The following is a 26,177-nucleotide window of genomic DNA, read 5'->3' on the forward strand; positions in this document are numbered from 1 at the left end:
CTTCAGTGTCAGGCAAGCAGAGCTCCTCTTCCCACCTAGTCCATGCTGAACAAGCGTATTAATTTTGGCCGTTATTGCGAGGAGGGACTCTGCTGTGCATAAGGGTGGAATTTCCCTGAGTCCCTCCTGGAGTGTGCAAGGACAGCAGGAGTCTGTGCCACACTCGGGTCTTTAACTGGCTTCCCTTTGGAGGCACTGCAGGAGCAATGGGCGGAGTTAGTTGCTTTACTTTGAACAGCCGTTCTTGGGGTGGGGAAGTTGAGTTTCTTCACTCTGGCCCGGGCCCCTTCAGACTTTGAAGACTGTGCATTGGCTTGAAGGTGTGGAAGCATCCCAAGAAGTAGCCTGAGGACCTGAGAAGTGACAGAGATTGTTCCCCTGATCTTGCAGTTCCCAGATAGGGTGATGGCCCCATAGGGTGATGGCCACTTTGGGTCCTAATGCTGGATAAAACCCATGTGTGCCCATTAGAATCCATGTGTCCCTTATGTGTTTAAAGAAAACAGAGGTCGGGGGGGAATCTGACCTGGGATTGTCTATATGGTTTAATGAAAAAAGAACAGGAGTACTTGTGGCACCTTAGAGACTAACAAATTTTTGCGGATACAGACTAACACGGCTGCTACTCTGAAACCTATCATGGTTTAATGAAAGACACTTGTACGTTATCCTATGGAAAACTAGCTTAGGCAGCAACAACGGAGCTCTTGTTTCAGAGGGAGAGCGGAGCTGCCCAGATCAAGTGCAGAGGCGATGCTCAGTCTGTGGGCTGGGAGGATTTAGTTCATATCACTTTGTGCCATACCCTGAGCTCTCAGCCTGGATCTGGTGGCTCAGACGGCTGCCTGCCTTCTCCACAGCAGCAGGGAATATCAGCTGCTATAAAGCGCTAGGGAAATAAATGGCAGCCAAAGCTCACAAGAAGGAACAAGGCCTTGAGATAGACAATAATACCGACTGCACTGGGGGAGGAGAAACGGCAAAACATCCGGGGTGGATGGGGTGGGCCCAAGCTCTAGCACTGCGGCCCCAGGACCACCACCCCTGCACCTGAGGGGAATGCCCCGTCACATCCGCTGGAGCTCAGGGCCCTGCCAAGAGTCCTGGATGTTCTCTGGGCGGCGGAAAAACACAGTCAGTGCAGGCGGCCCGCGTGACCAAATAAAACAAGTATGTGCAGGAGAAGGAAATAAGCCACAGCCTGAGCTCCTGTAGCATTGCCAACCGCCCCTTATTACCTGGGGTGTCCCTATTTTTTCATCTCTGTACAACAAGATCAGGAGTTGCTGACTAGCGATGCAAAAATCTGCAATCAAATGTAGCTGAGTAGTGCTTATTATTATTGTTGTTATTAATAATAGTAATAATAATGATGATGATAATATTGGGAGGAGGACTGGGGTGGCGGATGCTAAGAAAACAGCCCCTTATTTTTGAAATACAATGTTGGCAACCCTAGAGGAGGCATGTCTTTTAGTCTGACACTGCCACCTAGTGGGGGAAACATGCTAGCACCTAGTTTCATTAATTCTGAACGGTAGAAGTCTTAAAAAGTTAAGTATCAGAGGGGTAGCCGTGTTAGTCTGGATCTGTAAAAAGCAACAGGGAGTCCTGTGGCACCTTTAAGACTAACAGATGTATTGGAGCATAAGCTTTCATGGGTGAATACCCACTTCGTCAGACACATGTCATGTCATGTCATGCGTCTGATGAAGTCACGAAAACTTATGCTCCAATACATCTGTTAGTCTTAAAGGTGCCACAGGACTTTCTGTTGCTTTTTAATAAAAAATTAGGCAAACTCAGCTACGTTGCTCAGTGGTGTGAAAAATCCACACCCTTGAGCGATGTAATGAAGCCAGCCTAACACCCCACCCCCGTGTAGACAGCTCCTAAATCAATGGCCTGATTTTCAAAAGTGTTGAGTATCCAACAGCTCCTACTAAAGTCAATAGGTTTTATGGGTAACAGCACTTTGAAAATCAAACCACTTATTTAGGACCCTAATTATGGATTTAGGCACCTAATGGCAGTTCTTTTTTCTTTTTCTTTTTTTTAAATCGCAGCCTTAACTATTGAAGGGGTTAATAGCTAGGTGCCTATTGTGCACAAATCTTTCTATAAACAGGATAATTCATAATTCCAATGTCATGTCGAGCACAAATTGTGACCAGCCTAACATCTAAGACATCCTTATTGTCAAGCATCTAGAGAACCATCAGAGGCTTACGTGGTGCACAGGCTTCACGCTGGCCCTCTGAACAGGGGTGAATTTCTGTTCTATGGGGGTGAAATCCTGGTTCCACTGACGTCCATGAAAAAACTCCCATTGAGTTAAATGAGGCCAGAATTTCACCAGGCCTTGATGAGGCCTTGTCTGCATTAAGAAAAGAGGTGTGTTTTTGCCCTACCTGAACTGTGGTAATTAATACATGGTAGAATCTAGGGCCCTCCCTTGGGGTTTACCTCGACTCGCTGTCAGGTGTTAAAACTGCTACAGCCTTGTCCACACTAGGATATTAGTGCATAGTAGTTACCATGTGCTTTAACCCCCACCTTTTTTCATAGTGTGGCAGCTCTCTACGTGTGTGTTTGCTGGCAGAAGAATATCATTCAGTTAAGGAAATGGGAGGAGATGTCATGCAGACGTTAATTTTATGTTCTCAGATAACCCTGGCTAATCCTGTGATAGCATGGTAAGAACCAGGGTAGATTATTTTCAAATCTTCCTCTTCAAGTGTCACATGCCTGAGGTTATATCATGTTATAAAAACCAAACACATGTCCTAAATGGAGGCTGGGAAGAGTCACAGGACACAAAGCTCAGTCCCGTATTTCCTGTGTGACAAAGTGCCTCTGATGCAAATGTGGAATATGTAGCTCAGTTAACCAGGTGATTGCAAATCAAAGGGAACGTTGGAGCAGTCCAGTGCTTAGGGTGCGGAAAGGCGAGTGTGGCCTGATAGGTAGCGCACCGGGCTGTGAATCAGGAGATGTGATGGCTACATCATGTGATTTGGGGGAGTCACCTCTCTATGAGTCACCAATGAAATGGGGCTAATGGCACTTAGGTATCTTTGAGGTCAATGGATGCTAAGTGTTGTTATATGAGCACACTGTTAATCAAGGGCCTAATCCTCTGAGGAGCTGAAGTCAATGGAGCCATGCTGATTCACGACAGTTCAGGAGCTGGCCTCTTCATTGGGTAGCTACCAGAGTAAGACATCTGGGTCAGGTCTCTGCACAGGGGAATCTCCAAGTGGCATAGCCAAGTCTAACTCACCTGCTCCTGGCAATCCGGCATGGAAAAATGGGAGGGAGAAGAGGGAGCATGGCAGGCAGGGACTATGGTTATTCCAGGTTGATCCCTAGGAACTGTTATAGCTGGAGTGATTTAGAGCAGCGAAAGTGGGCCCCAGCCAGCCCCAGGACTGGCCGAGCAGAAAGGTGACTGACAACTATCTCTTCTAACGCCCCATCCTTGGTTCTGCATCAAGCGCAGCTCAATTCAATCCAAGGATCGGCCCCTACTTTTTGAGGCTGTTGTAGGAAAGATACTGAGCTCTATTTACTAACAAAATGAAGTCCTGGCAACACAGGGACGCAGTCGCTTTTAAAACCTTTGCTGAGAAGTGGGCAGGAGCTGCTGACATTTCTGTCAGTGCAAATTATGCAGTGTGTGGATTAGTGAAGCGCAGATTAGCAAATTCCCACTTTACTGAAGTACCAACAAGAAGCCCAGATGCCATGTAATCCTTCAATTAGTGATCTCAGCCCAGTTCCTTGCTGATGCTTTTCCACCACGCATTCAGCCACAGCTCAGCGCAGTTGGCAGCCTGTGCATAGCAGAGGCCCAGAACTGAAATCACCAGGCTTTGGCTGCAAGGGTTGACCAGCAGAATTACCACTGAGGAACTTGCACCCTGCTCACCTGTGCTATGGTACATTCTAGCTACTGCTAGCTCATCACAGAAACTCTAGAGAGGGTTTCCTGAATGGTAGCTCTGCGAAGCCAGAAGCACCTTTGTTTGCAGCAGCTCTCAATCCTTTCAATAGCTCTGCTCCGAGACCAGGAACTGAATCGCTGCTTGCCAGCTACAGCACCCCACTAGCAGTGGGCATTGTGGAAATCAATGTGCTTAGCTCCTCTGTTCCAAAGTGCTTCTGACATTCAGGTCATTAAACAGGAATAGATCCAAATAAGAGAGTAGCTTCCCTTGTCATCGGCACTGAGTGTGCTGTCGATTTTTCATTTCCAGGTGAAATTACAAGGACCCTGCCTGGGGAGGGGGCTGATGGGCAGAGGGGTAGAAGATGCAGAGGCAGCAGAGATGGGAGACGAAGGAGAAGATTCTCACCCAGATACTAGTTGATGGCCTATCCTACGTACTCTCACAGCACATTTTCTCGAGGATCTAGCTAGCATCCCACAGCCAAGGATTGGGGTAGTGTCAGGCAGTGGATGTCTGAGGGCTGTATCCAAAGGAGAGATGGAATGAAGGCACAGAATTCAGAAGCAGGTCCAGAGTTCAGGCACCCTATTGTTTGGGGTTGCGCCGATGCAAGGATTGGGTTCGGCCCCTCTCTGACCCAATGAGAGCAAGGAGGATTGTGGAAGGGTCGCAGCGGCGTTTGTCTTCCATGTATGAGGATTTGTATCTTCTCTATACGCCCAGCATGATGGGAATAGAAACTAGGCCCAGTTTAGGGCCCAAGCCTGCTCTCAGCTGCACCCCATCACACTATTTGGGGTTTCCAGTGCTGCCCTGGCATTTGTCATCTTCATGTCCTGCACGTCTGCTTGTTGGTAGCAAAGAATCACCCTTCACCCACAAACTATATCTATAAACAAAGTTTTGCCTTCCCCCTAACCAGGAACATCACGGGCTCTGGGAGGGAGTTTGGTGCAGGAAGGGATTCTGACCTGGGGTAGGGGATTGGGGTGCAGCAGGGGGTGCGAGGTGCAGGCTCCAGCCGGAAGGCGCTTACCACAGGCAGCTCTCAGCCAGCAGCGCAGCAGGGCTCAGGCAGCCTGCATGCCATGGCCCCACGCTGCTCCCGGAAGCAGCCGGCTGCTGGCACGTCTCTGTGTGCTGCTGGGGGGAGTGGGACAGCATGTCTCCATGCACTGCCTGCGCCCCCAAGTGCCGCCCCTGCCAGCCAATCGGAGCTGCAGGGGTGGTGCTGGGGGCGGGGGCAGCATGCGGAGCCGCCCCCCTCCACCAGGGGCCTCAGAGACGTTCCAGCAGCTGGCCACTTCCGGGAGCGGCATAGGGCCACGGCATGTAGGCAGCCTGCCTGAGCCTTGCTACACTGGGGTCCCCCTTAGCCTGCGGCCCTGGGCTGCAGCCCCTAAAGCCCTTGCATTAATCCAGCCCTGCCACCAAACTGGATGGAGACACACTGAACCAAAAAATTAGCACAGAGCCAAAAAATGTAATGAACGATGGAATTCATTTCTTTATGTACAATAATCGCCCTGATACATGCCTACACTTCCTTGGCAAGGGAACCATTTAAAAGTCCTGCCAACGATAACAAACTCCTAATTTTTTTTCCACGGGCAGCAAAACGTCATCACATAATGAACCTTTGTTCTACTGCATTCTTCTTTTACTGTATTTTCTATTGGCTTTTTGTCCAGAGTCTGACATGTTCCAACAGGATTTTTCAGCTAATGTCCTGGTACCTCCATCCTTTTGGGAAGCCTGGCAGGGACACAGTATTTCAGAAAGCCCCAGTAACCCATAACCATAAAACCAAAAGATACATGTGCAAGGTTTGAGCCAAGTGCTGCTCTGAGCACATTCCTCAAGTAAAATAAATCTTTATATGCTGCAGTCCATCTAGCTGCATAAAACTAACTACAATGCTCAGAGATATGTGTTCCTGCCCGGCATTAGCTTCGAAAACATGAATAATTTTTGAAATCCATTAATTTTTGTAATTATGCCCCTCAGCCTCTCATTAACTTAATTCTTGACAGCCAAACTATGCATATTGATTTGGCAGTATTAGTTATGCTGTAGACCTGATATTGGAAATGTTCTCCTATAAGAAGGCCATGTGAGACTACACCAGGAACCGGTGATGACGGAATTTCATTACTGTGAGATTTTCCACATAGGGACCCAATCCTGCTCACCTTGACTGAAGTTAATGAGACTATTTGAATGAGTAAAGAGAAAAAGATTTAGTCCTATGGGGCCAATCCAACTCCTGTTGGAGTCTTTGGCAGTCTTTTGTTAACTTGAATGGGAGTTGTTTTAAGACGTGCACAGACCTACAAGACCTAGTCTGGAAGTTAAATAAAAACATTTTTTCAGCTAAATTTATATTCAAGACAGGAAGGTTCTTTGAAAAAAAAATCCATTGAAATTGTACCTGCAGTTTTTTGTTTGTAAGCTTGATCTATGCATATCAGGCATTGTGGCAGAGTCTGTGTCGGTCGTTGTGAAGTTCTTGTTTTGCATAGCTGATTGGAACCAGACTCAGAATAAGTGGAGCTCTTTCTTGCAAGTACTTTTAGCACTGAGTGATCAAAGAACATCGCACCTTATAGGCTGGCTGCCCAATCCATGTGTCCTGCCCTATTTTGCATGTGCAAATCTAAATTTTAGCATGCACAAAATGGGCAGGAAAAAAAATCTGAACCCACAGTTTTGTAGGCCAGGTTCAGGGGCCTTTGAAAATTCTCCACTAAAGATCCTTCATACTAACAATGGAGCAGTAAAGTAATACAGAAGCTGTTCCACTGAAGGAGGAGGACTTCTAGCAGTTTGACATCTTGTTTATTTAGCTTGGCTAAATTATAGCTCTGACACCATCAATAAGGAAATTCTAATATAATGGTTGGAATCGTGAATTGGTTTCCCAAAAGGAACTCGTTCACGTCTTACCCAGTTGGTTTCTACTAGATAAGGATCTGGATCTGAAATTCCATAAACTGTAAGAGTGTTTAGATCTGTGCTTAGGGTCTCGTTCACTTTTATTCCATTATAAATAGCCAGGATTGTCTCCCTTATTACCTGCTGTGAAAATCCAGATTCCAATAACAGACTGTTGTCATTTTTTGCTTGCTGATCCTCAAGCACTCATATATATTGGATCATACTTACAGCATGAAACACTGCTGTCAGCTTGCATGTCCTGGAAACACATATCAAACACCCTTATTCTATTACTGCACGTCAGCCTCTTGTCCAATTCGGCACTAAAGGGACATTTCCAGGTAGTCTCTAGACCCAAAATATAGGTGTTGTAAGACACAAAGATTTTACAAATCTTGACAATCGATAGACATTTCTATCTTAAAACAACAAAAAATTTAAACCCTACACAAAAGTTTCTCTGGAGTATATTTGTAATTCAAACATTCCAGTGCTATATTCAAGTGCGGAAACCAGGAAGTAAAGCTGACTAGAAGCAAAATGAAACGAGCTCAAATGTTTTCCTTATTGTCTGAGCTGAATGAAATGCAGAAAGTAAAGAAGCGCAAACAGTGAAAGGCAAATTAGATTCTTAATCTTTTTTTCAATATTCTGAAATGTCATTAGCTATCTGGCTACAGAATGTTGGGGATGTTTTGTTTAACCTCTTTAATGAGAAAATCCTTAAAAACATTAAACTTGAAGAAGTTACTGCCACACATAAGGAAATTTTTAATAACACAGGATTTTCACAAAAACCCATTCCCGTATCCTTTTCTTTTAATATGTGCCTTTTTTCATCATGCTGATCACCAATTCCTCCATAAAGAGGAGCTTTCTTGTTTAAATTGGGTCCGATTCAGTCAGTAATGCCAGCAAATAATAATAATGCAGCCTCATTCATTGATTCACTGCAGGTGCAATTCATCCTGTGCAGAGGGCTGGCATGCGATCAATGCAATGTTTAAATCCCACCTAAGTGTTGAGGATTTCAGCGGGATGTGAGTGATACCTAGGCCTTGTGCAGGAGCTCTGCTCAGGGTGAATTTCACCCTGTATGCACAAAGTATGTGCATAATATCTGCATAAAAAGTCAAGTTTGCAGTATGCAATTGCTAGTTCTGCGTGGGCAGCTGCACATTTGGCTGGGATAGTTTGCATGTGTGAGCACATACTGTATATTATTAGCAAAAATTTAGGGGCAAGATTTTCAGCAGTGACTAGTGATTTTGAGTCCCTCGCTTTTGGGGTGCCCAATTTCAGACACCTCAAAGGAGGTGAGGGTGAGTGCTCAGCACTTTTAGAAAATCAGCCCTCTTGAAGGTGTCTATTGGGTACCCAGATGTCAAGGCACCCAGCCTCACTAGTCACTCTTGACAATCTCATCTTGGGTGTCTAGTTTTGAAAAATGTAGCCAGATCCAAGTTTTCAAAAGGGCTCCTCCCCACCTTTAAATCTGTGGCTCCAGTTCTGTGTGCAGAAATCGAGTGCGCCTCCCCTAAAGACACAATTCATGTCTCCCTGGGCTGCATGGCACAAAGCTGCTTCCAGGCACAAGGCCTGTATTTTTCAGACACTGACGCACTGTGTACACTAATCTACATGTGCAAATGTAGAGGCTAGTTTTGAAATTTTGGTTCATGAATTCAAAATGTTGGTCTTATTATGAGGGTTTTTAGCCAAACCAAGAACTGTAATGCACAACGTTACCTGAGCAACGAGAACAACTCACCCCTCACCAGACTTCCCAGTGCCCTTCTGAGTGGAGATGCAAGCCTTTGCCCTGCTTCTTAGCCAACACCCCCAGCATCTCCAGCTTTTCTAGCCGCTCAACTAGCGTTTTTTTTTAGTCTTCAGCTCCTGCCTGTCATTAGGATGTCTCAGCTGCTGGGTGGGCAGAAGACGGATCAGCCAGGCAGATCCTTCCAGCCCTGCAAGAGGGTCTCTGTCTCCTGCCATTTCCTGCTCCCTGTCCATGTCACCCCACAGAGCTATGGGGAGAAGATACGGGGATTGGAAGCAGAGAATCCCTGGGCTGCCAGAAGGGCAGCTCCATTTTCCCACACAGTGGTGCACATGGAAGGGAAGATGAGGCAGCCCCTGCTATGAAAAGGAGGCTGGCATTGAGTGAGGATGGGAGCAGAGGCAGCCTGTCGAGATGCTGAAGGTGAACAAGGTGGACTGAAAGGGGCTGGATTTGGTGGACTGAAAGGGGCTGGATCACTGATCTGCTGGGGAGGAGGAAGGATGGAGCAGGGCTGGAAGTGAGATAGATTATGATGCTATTGATGGATTGCGCGGGGGGAGATAATGGATGGTAGCATGGATTTGGGTAGATTTAGGAAGGGGGTTATTTAGGGAGTTACTCTGATGTGATCCTTAACCTGGGGGGGTCATCATATCAGGCTTCTTGAGGCAACCTACACTGGTCTTCCCACGCACCCCTGGGCATCCCTGCTTTCTCCTCTCCCTCAAAGCCTTTCTTACTCCCGCCCTGATTGTGTCCTGCTCTTTACCAAGTGGGCCACTGTCTCTGCTGAACACTGAATATCTATGCGGAGTGCTGATTTTTTGCTACTTATTCAGAAGACAAATTTTACAAGATCACACCAAGAAAGTTACCACTCTGTGGTTAATAATCCATATTGCAGTTCCTGTGCCATATGGTTAAGTAAAGGTTTTGATTCATTCAGTCAAAAATCCTCATGTAAATGCCACATACATTTTTCATGAAGGGAGCACATAACCCTCCCCAGTGGAGAGTTATATGATTAAATCAATCAGCTCGGCCTTTTTAAAACACTTAATGATGCAGTGAAAGCTTGAATCATTTTCCAAGGCATATAGCTATTGGCACTGCGATCCACTTGGTAACATTTTCCCCTGAGGCTGGCATGTCATTATGCTTCTAACTGGAAACTAGCAGTGACAGACGAGCATAAAAAATACCTGCATTGATGAATGCATCTCAGGGTTCTGGGGGAAATGTCCACTCTGCTCCAGTGGGTGTCAAGAGGAACACAGCTCCCAAGTAAAATTGCCTGTAGTCAAACAAGATCATTGGAACATCACTTCAGGTCATGTGATTAATGCACCAGTGAACGCTGAAAGCTGCCAATCGGTCATGGCTGGCTCAAAGGTTTGGAATATAAGAGTAAGTGCCAGGGAGATGGATTAATGGGCAGAGTGCAAAAGAGGCACTTTAAGAGGCATTCAAAAAATGGCACTTTACATCTATGCTATTGTGCTCTTGTAAATATAAACCAGCCAGCCCTAGTATTTATCATAGAGACTCTGCAGCACTTAAGAGTCAAATGCGCCTGAGGTCAGCACTGGAGGATACTGCTCAACAACATAGTCTGTTGGGCTTTTTGCCATAACTGTATCTTGTACTTAAGTAATATTGTCCTGGTAGGTTGAATTGAAACTGGGGTGTCCCTTCCCAAGTCCTGTTTGGGGGGATGGAAGTAGGGAGGCCAAGGAAGGGAAGGCTGACATGGGTTGGACCCAGTTATCCTCATTTGTGTAAATGCCTTCACTGCTGATGGAATGTTCTAGTAACAACCTGAATGAAATATGAGGGCGTATGTGCTACACTCATCCACACTGAAGGAGCACACTTGTCGATGGATCAGGAAAGCTCTCTGGCATTCAAGCATTAACAGCATTGGCATTCAAGCTCTTTAACTGGGCTTTGAAGATAGCAACCCATCAAGATAACTGTGGAAGTTCACTTCTCTCTGTGCTATTGTTTCAGCTTTTCTGCTGGCTCAGTGGGACTGGTTACATTGTACAGCTGTTTTTGCCAACAGAAAACAAGAAAAATTATTTCCATTTTAATTCACATCTTGGGCTCTAGAGAACGGCAGAGAAAGGCTAGCTGAGTCTCCGTGCCCATTCATCCCTTCGCCTCATTGATGAGATTGACAACAAGGGAGCTTGACATTATTTTTTAACATAAATTATGTTTTTGGTGTCTTTCCTGATAAAGTGATGCTGCCAAATGATTTAGGACGAAACCTGATCTACACTGACTGTCATAAATGATAGGGAGTTTTTTCTGAATTCTCTGATTTTTTTTAATACAACATTGTATTAGTGATTATTTTTGCAGTGGCTTTTTTTAAAAATAAAAAGCCACTTAAAAATAGAGCCTACAGAAAACAATGTTTTGTGCCTTGTTTTCCTTCATTACTATTATTAAATACTATTAATTTTATAACACAAATGTTATTATATTTAGGACAGTATGAAAAAAATAGAGTTTATGAAAGATCTACAATAATAATATTTAGCGTTTATATAGTGGTTTATGGGCCATATAAAAAAAATCTGCCTTTAATCTTGTGCCCACCATTTAGCATCTACAATTCATGTACCGTAGTTAGACATCGATTTGATTGCAGGTGCACAGTTGCAGGCATAGTATTAAAAGTTGGTGTAAAGCCTCTTTAAAAATGTGGCCCTTTTTGCTATTGTTGGAAAATGAAATTCAACATTCTAAGGCCTTGATCCTGTGAATACTTACGTACCTGCTTAATTTTAAGCATGTGAGTAATTCCATTGACCTTAATGGAACAATTGGCATGCTGTGTTTGTGGTACTAGGGCCTACGTCTTCACCCTTTTAAGTATCAGAGGGGTAGCCATGTTAGTCTGGATCTGTAAAAGCAGCAAATAATCCTGTGGCACCTTATAGACTAACAGACGTATTGGAGCATGAGCTTTCGTGGTGAATACCCACTTCGTCGGATGCAGGACTCTTTGCTACCCTTTTAAGTCTCCCAGTGAGTCTTCTCAATATGTAACCCACACTCCACTGCATCACTCTTCGCTGCCCCCCAAGCGGCTGGAACACGTAGAGGTTTATGAGTCTGCTACAGCTTTCATGCAAGCAAAGGTGAGTCTTTCAGCTAAAGCAGTAACACTGCATGTTTTTAGATCCAGTGGTCCTACGTTCAACTGCCAGACAAGTCCCCAAAATGTTAATCCTTCTGCCAGGTGTTATAGCAGTAAGAAGGGCCATGTTCAATCCTGCCTACGGGTTATGATTAAAACAAAAAATGAGACCCCGCCTGAAACCTTATCCACTCCCAGGTTAAAGGAACTAACCACCTATCCCACACAAACACACCCAAGTCTAAAAGTAGAAACACATAAGGATTCCTGAACCCCCAAATGTTGTTTATTTGGGAAAACACAAAAACCACATAGTTATAGATTCATAGATTCCCAGGCCAGAAGGGACCATTGTGACTATCTAGTCTGACCTGTATAACACAGGCAATAGAACTACCCAAAAATAATTCCTAGACAACTTGTAAATAAATAAATAAACAGCCAACTTTGATTTTAAAATTTCCAGTGATGGAGAAAACATGTCAAATAAAATTATCAAAACCCCTTGAACCGAACTGGAGGCAGTAAAACCCTCTGAGCCGAGGCTGCATTTGTTTCTGTCACCTGCACTCAGTGCTGGAAGTGTTCTGACAAAAGTGTCGAGTATCAGGGGCTAGCTGTGTTAGTCTGTATCTACAAAAACAACAAGGAGTCTGGTGGCACCTTAAAGACTAACAGATTTATTTAGGCATAAGCTTTCGTGGGTAAAAACCTCACTTCTTCAGATGCATAGAGTGCAAAAGTGTGTGTGTATAGTGTGGGGGGAGGTGGGCTATCATAGACTGGGAGTAGCAGCTTTGGTGAAATGGAGTTTAAAGTTCACTTCTCAGCAACCCACCTTGATTTATTGTTATATATATTTTTGTCCAGGTCTCAGACCCCTTGAAACTCCAGCTCCCCAATTTAAGTACCGTCTACAGTCCTGAGCACATCAAGGGATCTAGCTAATAAAATAAATAAATAAACATTAAAAAAATACTGATACTTTCAAAGCACAACAGGCATGTTTATGAATTAGCCCTTCAACTCCTTGCTGGGGGGCAGATTAGGATTACTATTTCATGTGGGGGAAGCTGAGATACAGGGAGGGTAGGTGACTTGCATAAGGACCCACAGCCAGCCCTAGGCACAGCAGGTCCTATGGCCAAACTCTGCACAACACATCCCTCTGACTCCGCATGGAGATGGTGTCCTTTGTGTATCTGGCCCCAGGGAGAGGGTGCCTACTATGCTCCCCCCAGGGGTGTGTCTCCTTGTACCTCCACCCCTAGGGGGTGGGACCCCTTAAACCCCCACCCCAGGGGGGTGTCTCTTTGTCCCCCATACTTGGGGAGTGTCTCCTTGTGCCCCCACCCCCGGGGGCTGGTCGCCTGATGCCCCCGCCCCTAGGACCGCTCTCCCTTGTTCTTCCCCCACGGCTCCCTCTTTGTGCGCCCTGCGCTATTGCCGGCTTTAGGACCCAGTAGAGCCCGCGGAGCCGGTGGGGCGGCCTCGACAATGGGAAGGGGGGGCAGGCCGAGCCAATGAGCGCACGCCTCGGCCCGTTCCTCATTTGCATCCCGGCGCGGAGCGGCCAATGGGGCGGCGGCTGGCTGAGGCGGCCGCGCAGCCAGCGGCGGAGGAAGAGGATGGCGGCGGCCGCGGCGTGCGGGTCTCCCGCCGGCCGGCCGGCCCGGGAGCAGCCCCCGCCGCGGAAGCGGGGCGACTCCCGGCGCAGGCAGGCCGCCCTCTACTTCCTCAACAACATCTCCCTCGACGGGCGCCCCCCCGGCCTGGCCCCGCAGAAGCCGCCGCCCCCCTCGGCCCCGGCGGCGGGGGAGGAGGAGGCGGCAGAGCCGGCCGGAGCCCTCACCCGGCTCCTTCCCGCCCCGCTGCCCGCCGGCGGGGCCCCCCCGGCCCACGCCGTGGGGGCCAAGGGCGAGGCGGAGCCGGCCCGGCTGGCCGCCTTCCTGCCCCAGCTGCTCCTGGGCGGCCAGGTCGGGCCCACGCCCCCCACGCCGCCCGCCCTGCCGGGCCCCCCGGGGCTGCTCAGCCCCACGCAGCTCGTCCCAGGAGGGGGCGGCGGCGGATTCACGCTGGAGGTGCAGCGGCAAAGGTGAGCGCGCGGGGGGGTCCCGGACGCCTGGGTCCCGCCCCTCTCTCCCAGGGTGGGGGTGGCCGGGTCCCCTCCGCGCTCGCCTGCCCTGGGCAGAGCGTCGGAGCAGGCAGGGCCCTCCCGGGTCTCTGCTCTGGGCTGAGACCGAGCAGGGGACACTTCATTCCCCCCGAAGGAGAATGTGGGGTGAGCCCCTAGCCTCGCCCCCCATCCTCAGCCAGGCGCTCACCCCCGGCCACGGCACGGGCCTGGGAGAGTCCAGCCCCGAAGGGGGGCTTAGCTGCGACCCTTTTCCCCAGCCTAAGAGCAAGCAGGAGGAATGTCCATGCTATGGAAAGCATGGGGTGAGGGGGCTGAGAGCCAGCCTGGGAAAGTTGGGAGCACCTATGGGGGGTGGAGGGGGAGAGATGAGGGGTGCGCCAAAGGTATAGCGCCTTCTTAGGCTGGTATTAGCGCCTAGATTGTATCCACCTGTCTTTTGTTGAGGTGAGTTAGGAGAAAACCCTTAGCTGGGTGTCCTGTCTTTATAAAAGCCAGAGGAAGTGTATTGAGGGTTTTGGTTCGGTTCAGTACTACTAATCCCTTTGTACTCCTGCATGTTTATTTTTAGGCGAGTGTTTCCCTTTCCGTCTCTCTTCATCAGAGCCAGTCAGTGAACTTTGGGGGGTTTCTCATCAGCCTGAGATCTAGGAGGTCATTTTGACATCTGTCTTCCTTAAGGCTGGGCACGAACCGTCTGGTCTGTGTTTCTGGTTCTCTACTCTTAGCTGACTTGATATGTTGATACTAGCAGGCATGCTCCTTGCAGAAAAACTTTTTTCTTTGAGCCTTACAAAAGTCTGTAAGTGGCTAATAATGCTTAGTAATTTGGTAGCACACTGATAAAGATGTAATAAGTGGTCAGACTCTTAAAAAGCATTTTTGTGGGGAAAAGGGCTGTTTTGCAACATATTTCTGTCAGAAAACAAGCTGTTAGAGTTTGAAGTAATACAAATCCTGTACTGTATGGTATTAGTGATCATAGATTTTCAACTGTTCAGAAGCATGTTTTTTTCCCCCTCAGATCATGCTGATTCAATTAATTAAACACAACTTTGTGCCAGTGAATGTGTCCTAGATAGAGCTATAATTTGCTCCCCTTAATCTCAATTCTCTGTACTTTTTTTTAATTGTCTACTTGTTTACACTATTGTTTCGTGAGCAATATTAATCAATGGCTTGTATGCTAGAGGCATCCTTGGGTGAACTTCAGAGATGGGTACATTGTGTTTCAGTGAAGAAATATGACTGGACTGTGTTTAGGAGAACTCTTACTGGTCTGAAATGTGGATTATCTAATTATTGTTTATCTAATTAATGATTATTCTACTCATCTTGCTCACAAAAATAGCCGTACAGTGTTAACTGCCCCACTGAGTCTACAGAGGGGCGGAAACAATAGTACAAAGAGATATGAGCCCCTTAGTCTTGGTCAGTGGTTTGCTAACTTCAGAAGTTGATTGCAGTGCTTAAATAGGAATGTTGTTACTCAAGTTGTAATGCCAGGCAGCTTCTCTGATGCATCTGACCAATGTACTTGTTCAGTGCAGCTGAAAGTAATGGATATGTCCTATGATCCATAGGACACTGTTACCAGGACACGTGAAGGCTCCAGCATCAATGAAGATGGCTACACAAATCCTTTTATGATGAGTGACCCATGTCAGTTGTCCTGTCCTTTCTTTACTCCTCCACTCCCACTTTCCTATCTGTTCTCCACCCCCCCACGCCCCGAAATAGTGACTGGTCCTGTCTCAGTTCCCTTAGGAAGAGGGAGAGAAGGCCCAACTGTCATGTTTAGTTTTTTACACATTGCAGAGTACTGTACAAAATATTGTTGTTGCATAAAATCTAAAGAAACAGTGTTGCTCTGCAACATCTTCCTGCACAGCAAACCTGTGTACCAAGGGTATACCATGTATGGTCCACAAAGTCTTTATATGTAGGCCCAGGCTGCCCTCTCCATGTTAGCGATCTGGAAACAACCGTGTTGATCAACAGTATTTTTTTTTTCTTGAAGGTGCACATTAATAACAAGCAGTTCTTCATTTTTCAAGGAAGATATAAGTAACAGGAGATGTTTTGGTTGTGTGCACTTCCTTTTGACTTTTAAAATCATAATTAAATCTCTTGAGGGAAATTTCCATCTGGATTTCTGCTTGTATAAGCACTAAAGTGCCCCTACACTTTGCAGGTATAGACACCTATGTACCTGTAGGTGTCTTGCATGCTACAGACAGAGGAGCAAAATTGTGTGCATGAAGTTTTGCATATGTACACCAATGGAGGCTGAAGAAATATAACTGGATATGTAAATTAACTGTTCAGTGTGACTCCGCCCCTTCATGTGCCAAGTTACTTATAAGGGGCTAACACAATGTGTATTACACAACCATGTGACTTTATAGTATGTAAACATTCCTTTCCTTATCACATCTCAGTCCTCTTGTTTGAGGTCATTTCTCCCTATTCAGTATCTAATTTAGATGGTAATCTTCTTAGGTCAGTGACTCGTCACATGTTTTTTGTCTGTACGGCACCATGCACATCTACGGTGCTGTAATAAAATAACTAGGTTCAGCCTTGTGTCTTGGGTAGTAGTCCGTGTGTCTGCAAAGGGTAAAAATTTTCTGCTCTGTATTTTCAGTGGAACAGGTTTTTTATTATCCATATAGAATGTTGTGGGGTTTTTTTTATTCCATCATATGCACCAGCCACTGTATCCTCTGTATAATATGGAACAGAAAATGTTTCATAATAGCTGCATGTTTTTCTATCATCCCAAATCTTCTACAAAACAATGGGGAAAACAATTGTCATTTTAGTGGGACTCTGGAATTTAAATAGTAGATACTCAGTTTTTGCTGTATGGTGGTGCTCACTCAAATGGGTTAAACTATTTTTGTCATGTAAATAAGCTCCAAATTGATGTATTCGTAACCTGTCCAATTCCCCTGTAATACTGTGGCACAGCTGTTGATTCGATGGCACCGACACTTATATAATTACAGAGAACATTCTAAATTTATTTGTACAGTGTTGCTAACTAGGATGTGGCTTCACTGAAGAACTTGTAATGTTTGGATGCTATTGGAAAGAGCCAAGATAAGAACATAAGAGTGGCGATACTGGGTCAGACCAAAGGTCCATCTAGCCCAATATCCTGTCTTCCAACAGTGGCCAGTGCCAGGTGCTTCAGAGGGAATGAACAGAACAGGTAATCCTCAAGTGATCCATCCCCTGTTGCCTATTCCCAGCTTCTGGCAAACAGAAGGTAGCTGACGTGTCTGGTCAATATAGACCAGGGTAAATCATGATTAAACTCTACTAGGTGGAGGGTTTAATGAATATTGACCAACATTATGCTGAACACAATTTGCTCAGGTCAAACTTGACTAGTCAGTGACGTGATGCTCAATTAGTCACAGTTGCTATCCAGTTGTTTAGTAAAGACAAGCCCGTAGGGTGGAAAGTTCCAACACATACCCCTTATTAATATTTAGCCTGAGAGAATATGCTAACAGCGCTTTCTTTCTTGAGCTGCTTTATAAATCTCAATACCCAATTTTAAAGTGCTGCTGGCTATACATTGTACATTTAAAAGAAAGATTGAAGGTTGAAAGCCTTTGTCTTTTGTGCAGATAGGCTGGTAGAATATTTAAAATTACAAATATGCTTTTTCACCACCTTTCTTTTTCTGCCTGTCATCCCTCCTCCCTCTCTCCTTTTCCATCTTACTCCATTCTTTTGTTCTTTCAAAGAATAAGGCTAACAAAAGAGGGTGGAGGGAGGAGGTGAATAGGGAACAGAGCAGCGTTGCCGGATCTTAATGAATTTCTGCAGCTGGGCCTGAAATTGGCACAGTTTGCCATGGAATCAGATAACTGAGGGCTCTGAAAATAGCCAAGTTATGAAAGCGTGAAGAATGGGAGCAACAACTATACATGACATTGTTTATTATGCACTTGTGAGGTTTTGGTATGGCACTAATGCAGGGAATAACAGTGAAATATATCCGCTGTGCATTTAGTTTAGCCTGCAAACAAATATCTGGCTAGATCAAAACCTCAGCAGTCACAATGCCATTTCGCATTCTGCATGCAGTCACTTACTTTCCCAAATTAAGCTGTTTTTGGTTTAGCAATTGGAGGAACTGTTCATAATAATGATGTGTGGTTGCAAATAAATCAGAAACGGCTTAAATTGATTTAGATCATCTTTATAGGTGGGTGATATTAAAATATGATTTATAGTTAAGGCTGACATTTTTTTTAAATAGCTGCTATTAATTGTGTGTCATGTTGATATAGTCACTGTGAAATTAATTCAGTACGTAAGGGGGGAGAAATATCCCACCAAGCATCTATATCTCTGACTGTTGATGTCGTGCTTTGCAGCACCATCATTTATACTTGAAGAAACATTTTATCTTTAAGCCATTTCTGCAAACGTACGTGTTTGATCCATGTGGCTGGGACAACATTTTGTTAACATATCTTTTGAAAAATGTTTGATATGAGGTCATTACTGAGACTCAAGCAGATCTTAAAATCATTATATAGACGCTTTCTATGCCATTTAGTTTTAATTTTGAAAGACTTCAAATGTGCACTCAGTACTTTACAAGAAGCAGAAGAAACTAAACAAAGAAGTCTCCACCCAGCTTTTGAAGAGCTTGCAGGCGCAAGTACAATAGTGGCATATGCTTTGTAGCGCTGAAATGAATAAATTCACAATTTACACCTTGTTCATTTGTCTAAATGTTAGCTAGACATTAGCCCAGTCCCTGTTTAGCAAGTACCGTTTTCACGCACATAACTTGTACCTGCCTTCTTTGCAGCAACAAAGGAATTGCGGGTGTAAAGGTTAATGTTTGCATGACTAGCTTCCATTGTACCCATCAATCATCCTAATATTCATGTTCACAATTCGCCAAACAAAACAACAACAAAAACCCACTGTGTAATATATGTCCATAAAAGAGAGGCTGCCTGGTCTGTAGAAAAAATATGCCTTGATGTACACTGCCTTCTGGCCAAGGAGTCCTTAGGCAAAATTTCCATTGTGACTGACCTATGAGATCATTTGACATCATCTTCTAAAGGGGACCAGCAGCTTTTAAAAATATCTTTTAAGATCCCAATCAAGGGAAATCTCCGTGTAGACTTAATTATACTTGCAATTGTTCTTATCTTCATGCAATTGCTGTAATTTTTCAAAGCAATTAATTGCTTGTGAAAATGTTATTGACAAGTGCATTAGAATCAAGTATGTGCTAGAAAAGACACAGCAGTGCCTTTTCTGTCATTTTTACCCCACATGCCCTGCCTGTAACTCACTCATGCCAGCTTGCATCACCCCTGTTCTGGGGAAACCACTGCTAGAAGTGAAACCCTTGCCTGTTTCTGAGACAGTAAAAAATGAACGCTGCCAGTTGAGATGTACTTATGAGCAATATTAATCTAAACACTTTATAACTAACAACAAAAAATGGGGGTGTTTTTGTCCCAACTTCTTAGCAAAGATATCCTAGCAGATTCTGTAGCAAGGTCTCATGTGACCAGGACTTCATTATTTTCACAGTAGTCTACTATAAATATACTTGTTGAAATACCATAAATTATAGTTGTCCAATATATATGTAGTGATGCAGTATTCATGGGGAGGTTAATAGCTTACTTGAGAACTTACAGCATTCAGTGATTTTCATTGTTCTTCCCCCATCCCCACTCAGCAAACTAGTGAGGTTTTTACTGCATTTTGTTTTAAAATGCATCCTCTAGCTTTGAAATTTATTTGGGATTTCTGTTTATTTTTTAAAACAAAATCTGTGCAACTCACCTTTTAAAATCATATCTTTCCCCCAAAAACTGAGGTAGTGAACGAGTGTCTTCCCTCAGGTTTTGGCACTCAAGAGTTCAGAGAGCTCATAGTGTGCAACAGCTGTACCATTTCTGAGAGCTGTGAGTGTGTGTGATGAGTCAATGTTTGGACTGTCAGATGCTTTTTACCATAACAAGTCTCGGAGCAGGAGTCTCTCTTCTCAATAACTGCAGATAAGTGGACTGTTCAGACTTACAGCTGCTTAGCTGATTGAACTGATGGCCATTCTACCGTGTCTGTATTTGAATCGCATGCCCCAGTGCTGCTGTATACTGTTGACATAGGATTAGGGAAGTTATTGTGGGCGATCATAGAACCAGTCCATGTGAAGTGTTAGCTTAATAGCACTGGGATGTGTATTTCATTTGTTGCAAGCTATTCACTAATAGGGGGATGAGGCAGGTAGTGCAAGTTATTTACCACAAGTTCAGAGAGCTCCTTCAAACTACAGAGATAAATTGGCTTTCTGACCTTTTTTGCAGTAAGAGCAGCAGCTAGCCAGTGACTGACTTTTTTGTAGCTCTATAAATTTCCCCTGAATAAATGGTTTTATTGTTTGGTTAGCTGGAATAAAACTTCAGTATCTACCCTGTATATCTTTACAGTTTCACAGCTTTAACTCTTTGGGAAAGGTAAGCATGCCTGGAGATGCCTGTGATCCTTCATAGAAATATTTTGGCTCTGTGGTTTATTCAGAGTTTAAAAATGCTTAGTACTCAGTCACACAAGCAAACATAATGAAATTTAGATTGTGTAACAAACATGGAGTATTTCTGATAAAGCAGGTAACTATGTACTGATTGCCCTGAGCTAAAAACATTCTGACATTCTTCAAATGTAGAGCTCTTAAACGCCTACATAGCTAATCTTTGGCTTCTGGCTATTGTGTTTATGATCTATTGCAAACTACTATTACAGTTTTACCTTCAGAAAGCAGATGTTAAATTGAAGTCTTTACTTTGCTTACAAGGTAACAATTAATTATATTAGAGGGACACTCATCCCCCCAAATCTGTGCCCTTAAAAAATTATAGGGTGCACTCAGAAGTGGATTAAGATTTATTATGGCCCTGGGCACAAAAAAAATTTGGGCCCCCCACACTCTGGGGGGCCCAGGAGTGCCAGAACCAGGGGGGTTAAGGGGGCCATGCCTCCCCACTCTTTTAAGAGGTGGGAGGGCCATGCCCCCCACTTTTTAATGTGGGCGTAGTAGCATCAGGCAGAGTGGCCACGGCATAGTTTGTGGGGGACATAGAGGTGTTGCCTCCCAAACTGCAAGCCAGTTAGGCCAGAGGTGATAGGAGGAGCGGTGCTACACGTGGTTGTTACCTTGGGCACTGTCAGGGTTCCCTCCCCACTCTAAACTCTAGGGTACAGATGTGGGGACCTGCATAAAAGATCCCTAAGTTTATTTCTACCAGCTTAGATTAAAAACTTCCCCAAGGCGCAAATTCCTTCCTTGCCCTTAGTATCGCTGCCACCACCAAGTGATTTAAACAAACATTCAGGGAGGGCCACTTGGAGCCCTACCTCCCCCAAAATATCCCCCCAAGCTCCTACACCTCCTTTCCTGGGGAGGCTTGAGAATAATATCCTAACCAATTGGTTACAGAGTGAGCACAGATCAACCCCCCTGGGTCTTTAGGACACTGAAAAACAATCAGGTTCTTAAAATAAGTTTATTTAAAAAAAGATAAAAGAATCACCTCTGTAAAATCAGGATGGAAGATAACTTTACAGGGTAACAAAAAGATTCAAAACACAGAGGATTTCCCCTCTAGGCAAAACTTTAAAGTTACAAAAACAGGGATAAACCTCCCTCTTAGCACAGGGAAAATTCACAAGCTAAAACAAAAGATAATTTAACGCATTTCCTTGCTATTACTTACTATTTCTGTAATATTAGATGCTTAGTTCAGATATGGCTTAGGGCAGTGGGTCTCAAACTTTTTTACTGGCAACCCCTTTCACATCGCAAGCCTCTGAGTGCAACCCCCCCCCCAATAAATTAAACACACGTTTTAATATATTTAACACCATTATAAATGCTGGTGGCAAGCGGGGCTTGGAGTGGAGATTGACAGCTCGCGACCCCCCATGTAATGACCTCATGACCCACTGAGGGGTCCAACCCCCAGTTTGAGAACTCCTGGCTTAGGGAGATGTATTTTCCCTGCCCAGGCTCCTCGCTGACCGGGAGAGAACAAAGGAACACGAAAACAAAAACCTTCCCTCACAGATTTGAAAGTATCTTCTCCCCTTATTGGTCCTTTTGGTCAGGTGCCAACCAGGTTTTCTGAGCTTCTTAACCCTTTACAGCGTAAAGAGGGATTTTATGCTACCCTTCGCTGTATGTTCATGACAGGCACAAAGGTGGCAGCAGGAGCAGCCTTGGAGCTGGGTGCAAGCGCTGAGCGAGCCTGAGGAGAGTGCAGCAGCCGCTGAGGCTGGGCCAAGAGCAATAGGAGCTGCACTAGAGGAGCCCTCCCTGCCTGGCTCCTCGTTGCCTGTGATCCTCCCAGGGCTCCTTGCTGCCTCCCAGCCGGGGCAGGGCCTCCTCTCCCCGCAGAGGGTGTCTGCAGGCCCAAAGGAGGGGGCAGGAAGCCAGACTGGATCCCCTGCCCTTGGATCCCAAAAGCAGCAGCACGCCCTGGAAAGTAGGGGCTGCTCTCAGGCCCCCGGTCCCCACCTAGGGCAGGCAGGGGATCTGGGGCTCTTCACAGTGGGCCGGGCTCCCTCGCCAGCTCTGACCACTGCCTGGCTCTGGTTTCCAGCCTGGCCGGGGCGGGGCCACAGTTCTGGCACAGGTGGGTCCCCCTCCCACACTTCTGCCCAGGTTCCGGCACTCCTGTGGGGGCTCCCAAATTGGACGGGGCCCACGTGTTAGTCTGCCACTGGGTGCGCTGGTAACAATCTCTATATTTAGGTTGCCTAACACTTTTCATTATAAAAGATTTTGGTAATCTTTTCCTGGGAAGTTTTAACACATTCATTGTTTACAGCAGGCCTTCAAAATCCAGCCGGGAGGGGAGGCTGTGGGCTAGAGAAGTGCTTTTTCTTTGTCCTGTGAAATTCCATTCAGGTTTGGGTGAGAGGTAAACTTGTGTTTTAAAACAACACTTGTGTGGCTTGTGTTCCTCTAGAAAGCTTTAACAGCAAGCCAAGGTGATAAATGAGCTTCACATTCTAAGGCCTGGCTCGCACTGCTGCCAAAGCAGTAGCGCACATTTCATTGGGGGCTGCTAGCACAGTAGTGGGGGAAGAGAGTTGGGCTGGATGCACCTCTCTTCAGATCCAGCGCATGATCACAGCAGCCCATTTCCATCTCTGGGAAAGCAAAGTTGCTAGTGGACATAGATAGTCCTGTGGCTTAAGTGGTAGAAGTCTATGGGCTTGTCTTCACTACGGGGGTAAGTCAACCTAAGTTACGCTACTCTGGCTAAGTGAATAAGGTAGTTGAAGTTGACGTAGCTTAAGTCGACTTACCCCGTGTCTTCACTGCGCTGCGTCGACAGGAGACGCTCTACAGTCGATTTCCCTTATTCCTCTTGGAGAGCTGGAGTACCGGGGTCAACCAGAGAGAGAGCTCTGCTTTCGATTTAGTGGGTCTGAAGACCCACTAAAACGATCCCTGCTGCAGCAGTGTTGATCTACCCCGTAGTGAAGACCAGCCCTCAGTTGGGGAATTCAGAGTTAAATGCTGCTTATGCTACATGATGGGAAGATTTACAATTGTGTATAACCTTGTTTTTAATCATTTTCCTTCACTAAAAAAAAAAACCCTAGGAAATTGCATTCAGAACAAGGTAAAAGAATATTTAGGTTGAAAAGAAGGTCAAGTATTTGAAAGTTGGGGAAATGTCAGAAGTACAGTTGCCATGCAACCTTAATCCTAAATAACATCCTTTTAACATACATCAAGCACTATTCTCAACATATCCCACGCTGAAGCCATAATTTTTTTTTTAAGTTTTCTAAATGTAATTTGTGTGTTGCATCTTGAGTGACCCAAATAATGTGACAATGTCTCCTGTGCTTTGTGTATGGACAGACCTACATAGATGCCAGTGTGGGGTGAAGTGGGGTTTGGAGAGAAGGTTCTAACATTATTGTCTTTCATCCAGTGTTGTTCAGAGGAACCAGTGCAATCTAAATAGCCCTTGTAAATCCCATTTTTGCAATTGCACCGGTGCAAGAACAATTTTTGCAAGAGCACCAATGCCCAGTGTTAGTCTGAGGAAATACTGGCGCCCAGCAATCTTTCTAGGTGCTAGCAGATAAAAGGTGGGATCTGGACTTGAGTTTGAAAAGAACCAGGGTTGGTGGTGAGGCTAGAACCTTGTGTTTGTGTGGATTTAGAGCAGCATTTCTCAAACTGGGGTCCCCAGACTCCGGGAAGTCTCCAGGGGATCTGCAGGACCTGCTGATCAACTCCTCCTCCTTCCTCTATCTCCCGGAGGCTATTGAAGTCAAACCGGGAGATTTTAGGCACTAAAAGTCTGGCAGTGCAGCATGCGGCGGCCACACACGCACGCGCACTGCCAGAGAGAGGTGCCGGTCACTTTTGGGAGCCGCCCGAGGTAAGCGCCGCCCAGCCAGAGCCTGCACCCCAGCCCAGAGTCCGCACCCAAACTCCCTCCCAGACCCCGCACCCCCTCCTGCACCCCAACCCCGTGCTCAGCCTGGTGAGGGTGGGGGAGAGTGAGCGACTGAGGGAGGGGTGATGGAGTAAGCAGGGGTGGGTAGGAAGAAGTGAGGCATTGGCAGAAGAGGTAGAGTGGGAGCAGGGCTTGGGGTCCCCGAAAAATTTAAAATAAAAATGGGGGTCCTCGTGGTGTTAAAGTTTGAGAACCACTGGTCTAGAGGGTAGATATTGGTTTGATGGAAAGATGGGGTTGTGTATAAAATAACTAGAATGAAACCTCTTTACAAATGTGTTATGTACACGCGCCTTTCTCGGTTAAATGCTTGGAGATGCTGCAGTTCTACTGTATTGGGTGCTTTTAGTTTAATAACACATGTGAATGAGTGACCATTTATTCTACCAGCGGAGTGCAAGTTGGCTTTCACAGTAGTGTATGCATATGAATTGTGTCTCTGGTAATCAAAACAAATATCCATTCTGGCAAATATGCATTTCACTAAAATAGAATGTTTTCTTTGTATTTCATTTCCTGTCACTGCCAACTGACCACAAGACTTTCCCCTTATAACTGACTTGCTGCTGCTTGTTTTGGTCAAAGATGCCTCAATCCTGTGTCTTCGACACAGACTGAATGGATGTACAGTAGAGGAGGAGTCAGCCTGATGAGAATTTTCAGTTATGCATATATGGAAATTGGCAGAAATGGGAAAGGAAAAAAAAAGCACACCGCTTTTTAATGGAGTTTTAGTGATAGGATGTATCTCTCCCAGCGTGTGATGGTGGCTCTCTGAGGAATAGTTAAAAGAACGAGGAGTACTAGTGGCATCTTAGAGACTAACAAATTTATTTCAGCATAAGCTTTCATGGGCTAAAAGTGATTTTTAAATGTGTTGTTAAAATTGCCTGGAGTCTTGTGCCCAATGGTTTTGTTGATAGGCAGACATTAGATGGCTGAGTTTTGTTATAAGGCTGTCTTTGTGGAAGCTTCTGGGCAATGCATTCCTACAGGCTGCACTGAACTGCCTGATACTTACTGGCATAGAAAGATTCTCCCTTACGAAGTGAGTCTCTTGCACTAACCGTGTTGTGGTTACGACAGGATATTTCAGACATGGTTCACTACGACTGAAGATGAGGTTCCTATGTTTAATTGTCTTGGTTAAATATATGGAGCCAAAATGTAGCCACTAATGCTTTTTAATCCATCTATTATTGAGTGGTATGAGGCTCATTGATGAAAACACCCCACCTCATTCTCTCTGTGTGAGAATGGGAAGGGAAAAAGGAGGTTGAGTCTATTAACAGGCAAACAAACATATTATCTCATGGTCTGCCTGAAAAAAGGCAGCTGGGAATCCTTAAACCAGAGATTAGAAGAAGTGGATTTTTTTTTATTACTATAATTTCAACTGTGGTATGTTTAGTTACTGTTAGTCACGTAGCATGTCAGACTAGTCCCCAATGCACAAGTTGCCTACATTAAAGTTTCAGGAACATTGTACAGTAACTCCTCACTTAACATTGTAGTTATGTTCCTGAAAAATGCGACTTTAAGCAAAACAATGTTAAGCGAATCCAATTTTCCCATAAGAATTAATGTAAATGGGGGGGGGGGATTAGGTTCCAGGGAAATCTTTTTTTGCCAGACAAAAGGCATTATATACATTTTAAACAGGCAATTTAATACA

At 45.3% G+C, this 26,177-nt stretch overlaps 1 protein-coding gene across 1 annotated transcript in view; it reads left to right on the forward strand.

Annotated features, from left to right (window-relative positions):
- The first annotated feature begins 13,435 nt into the window (after window positions 1-13,435).
- CABLES2 (Cdk5 and Abl enzyme substrate 2) overlaps window positions 13,436-26,177 on the forward strand; it is a 45,458-nt gene continuing 32,716 nt past the window's right edge. The window contains exon 1 of the mRNA XM_034787223.1: window positions 13,436-13,922. Within this exon, the coding sequence (XP_034643114.1) occupies window positions 13,456-13,922 (467 nt within the window). The 5' untranslated portion in view covers window positions 13,436-13,455. The remainder of the gene's footprint in view (window positions 13,923-26,177) is intronic.

This window comes from Trachemys scripta, chromosome 12 (genome assembly GCF_013100865.1).
Source record: "Trachemys scripta elegans isolate TJP31775 chromosome 12, CAS_Tse_1.0, whole genome shotgun sequence".
Taxonomy (NCBI): domain Eukaryota; kingdom Metazoa; phylum Chordata; order Testudines; family Emydidae; genus Trachemys; species Trachemys scripta.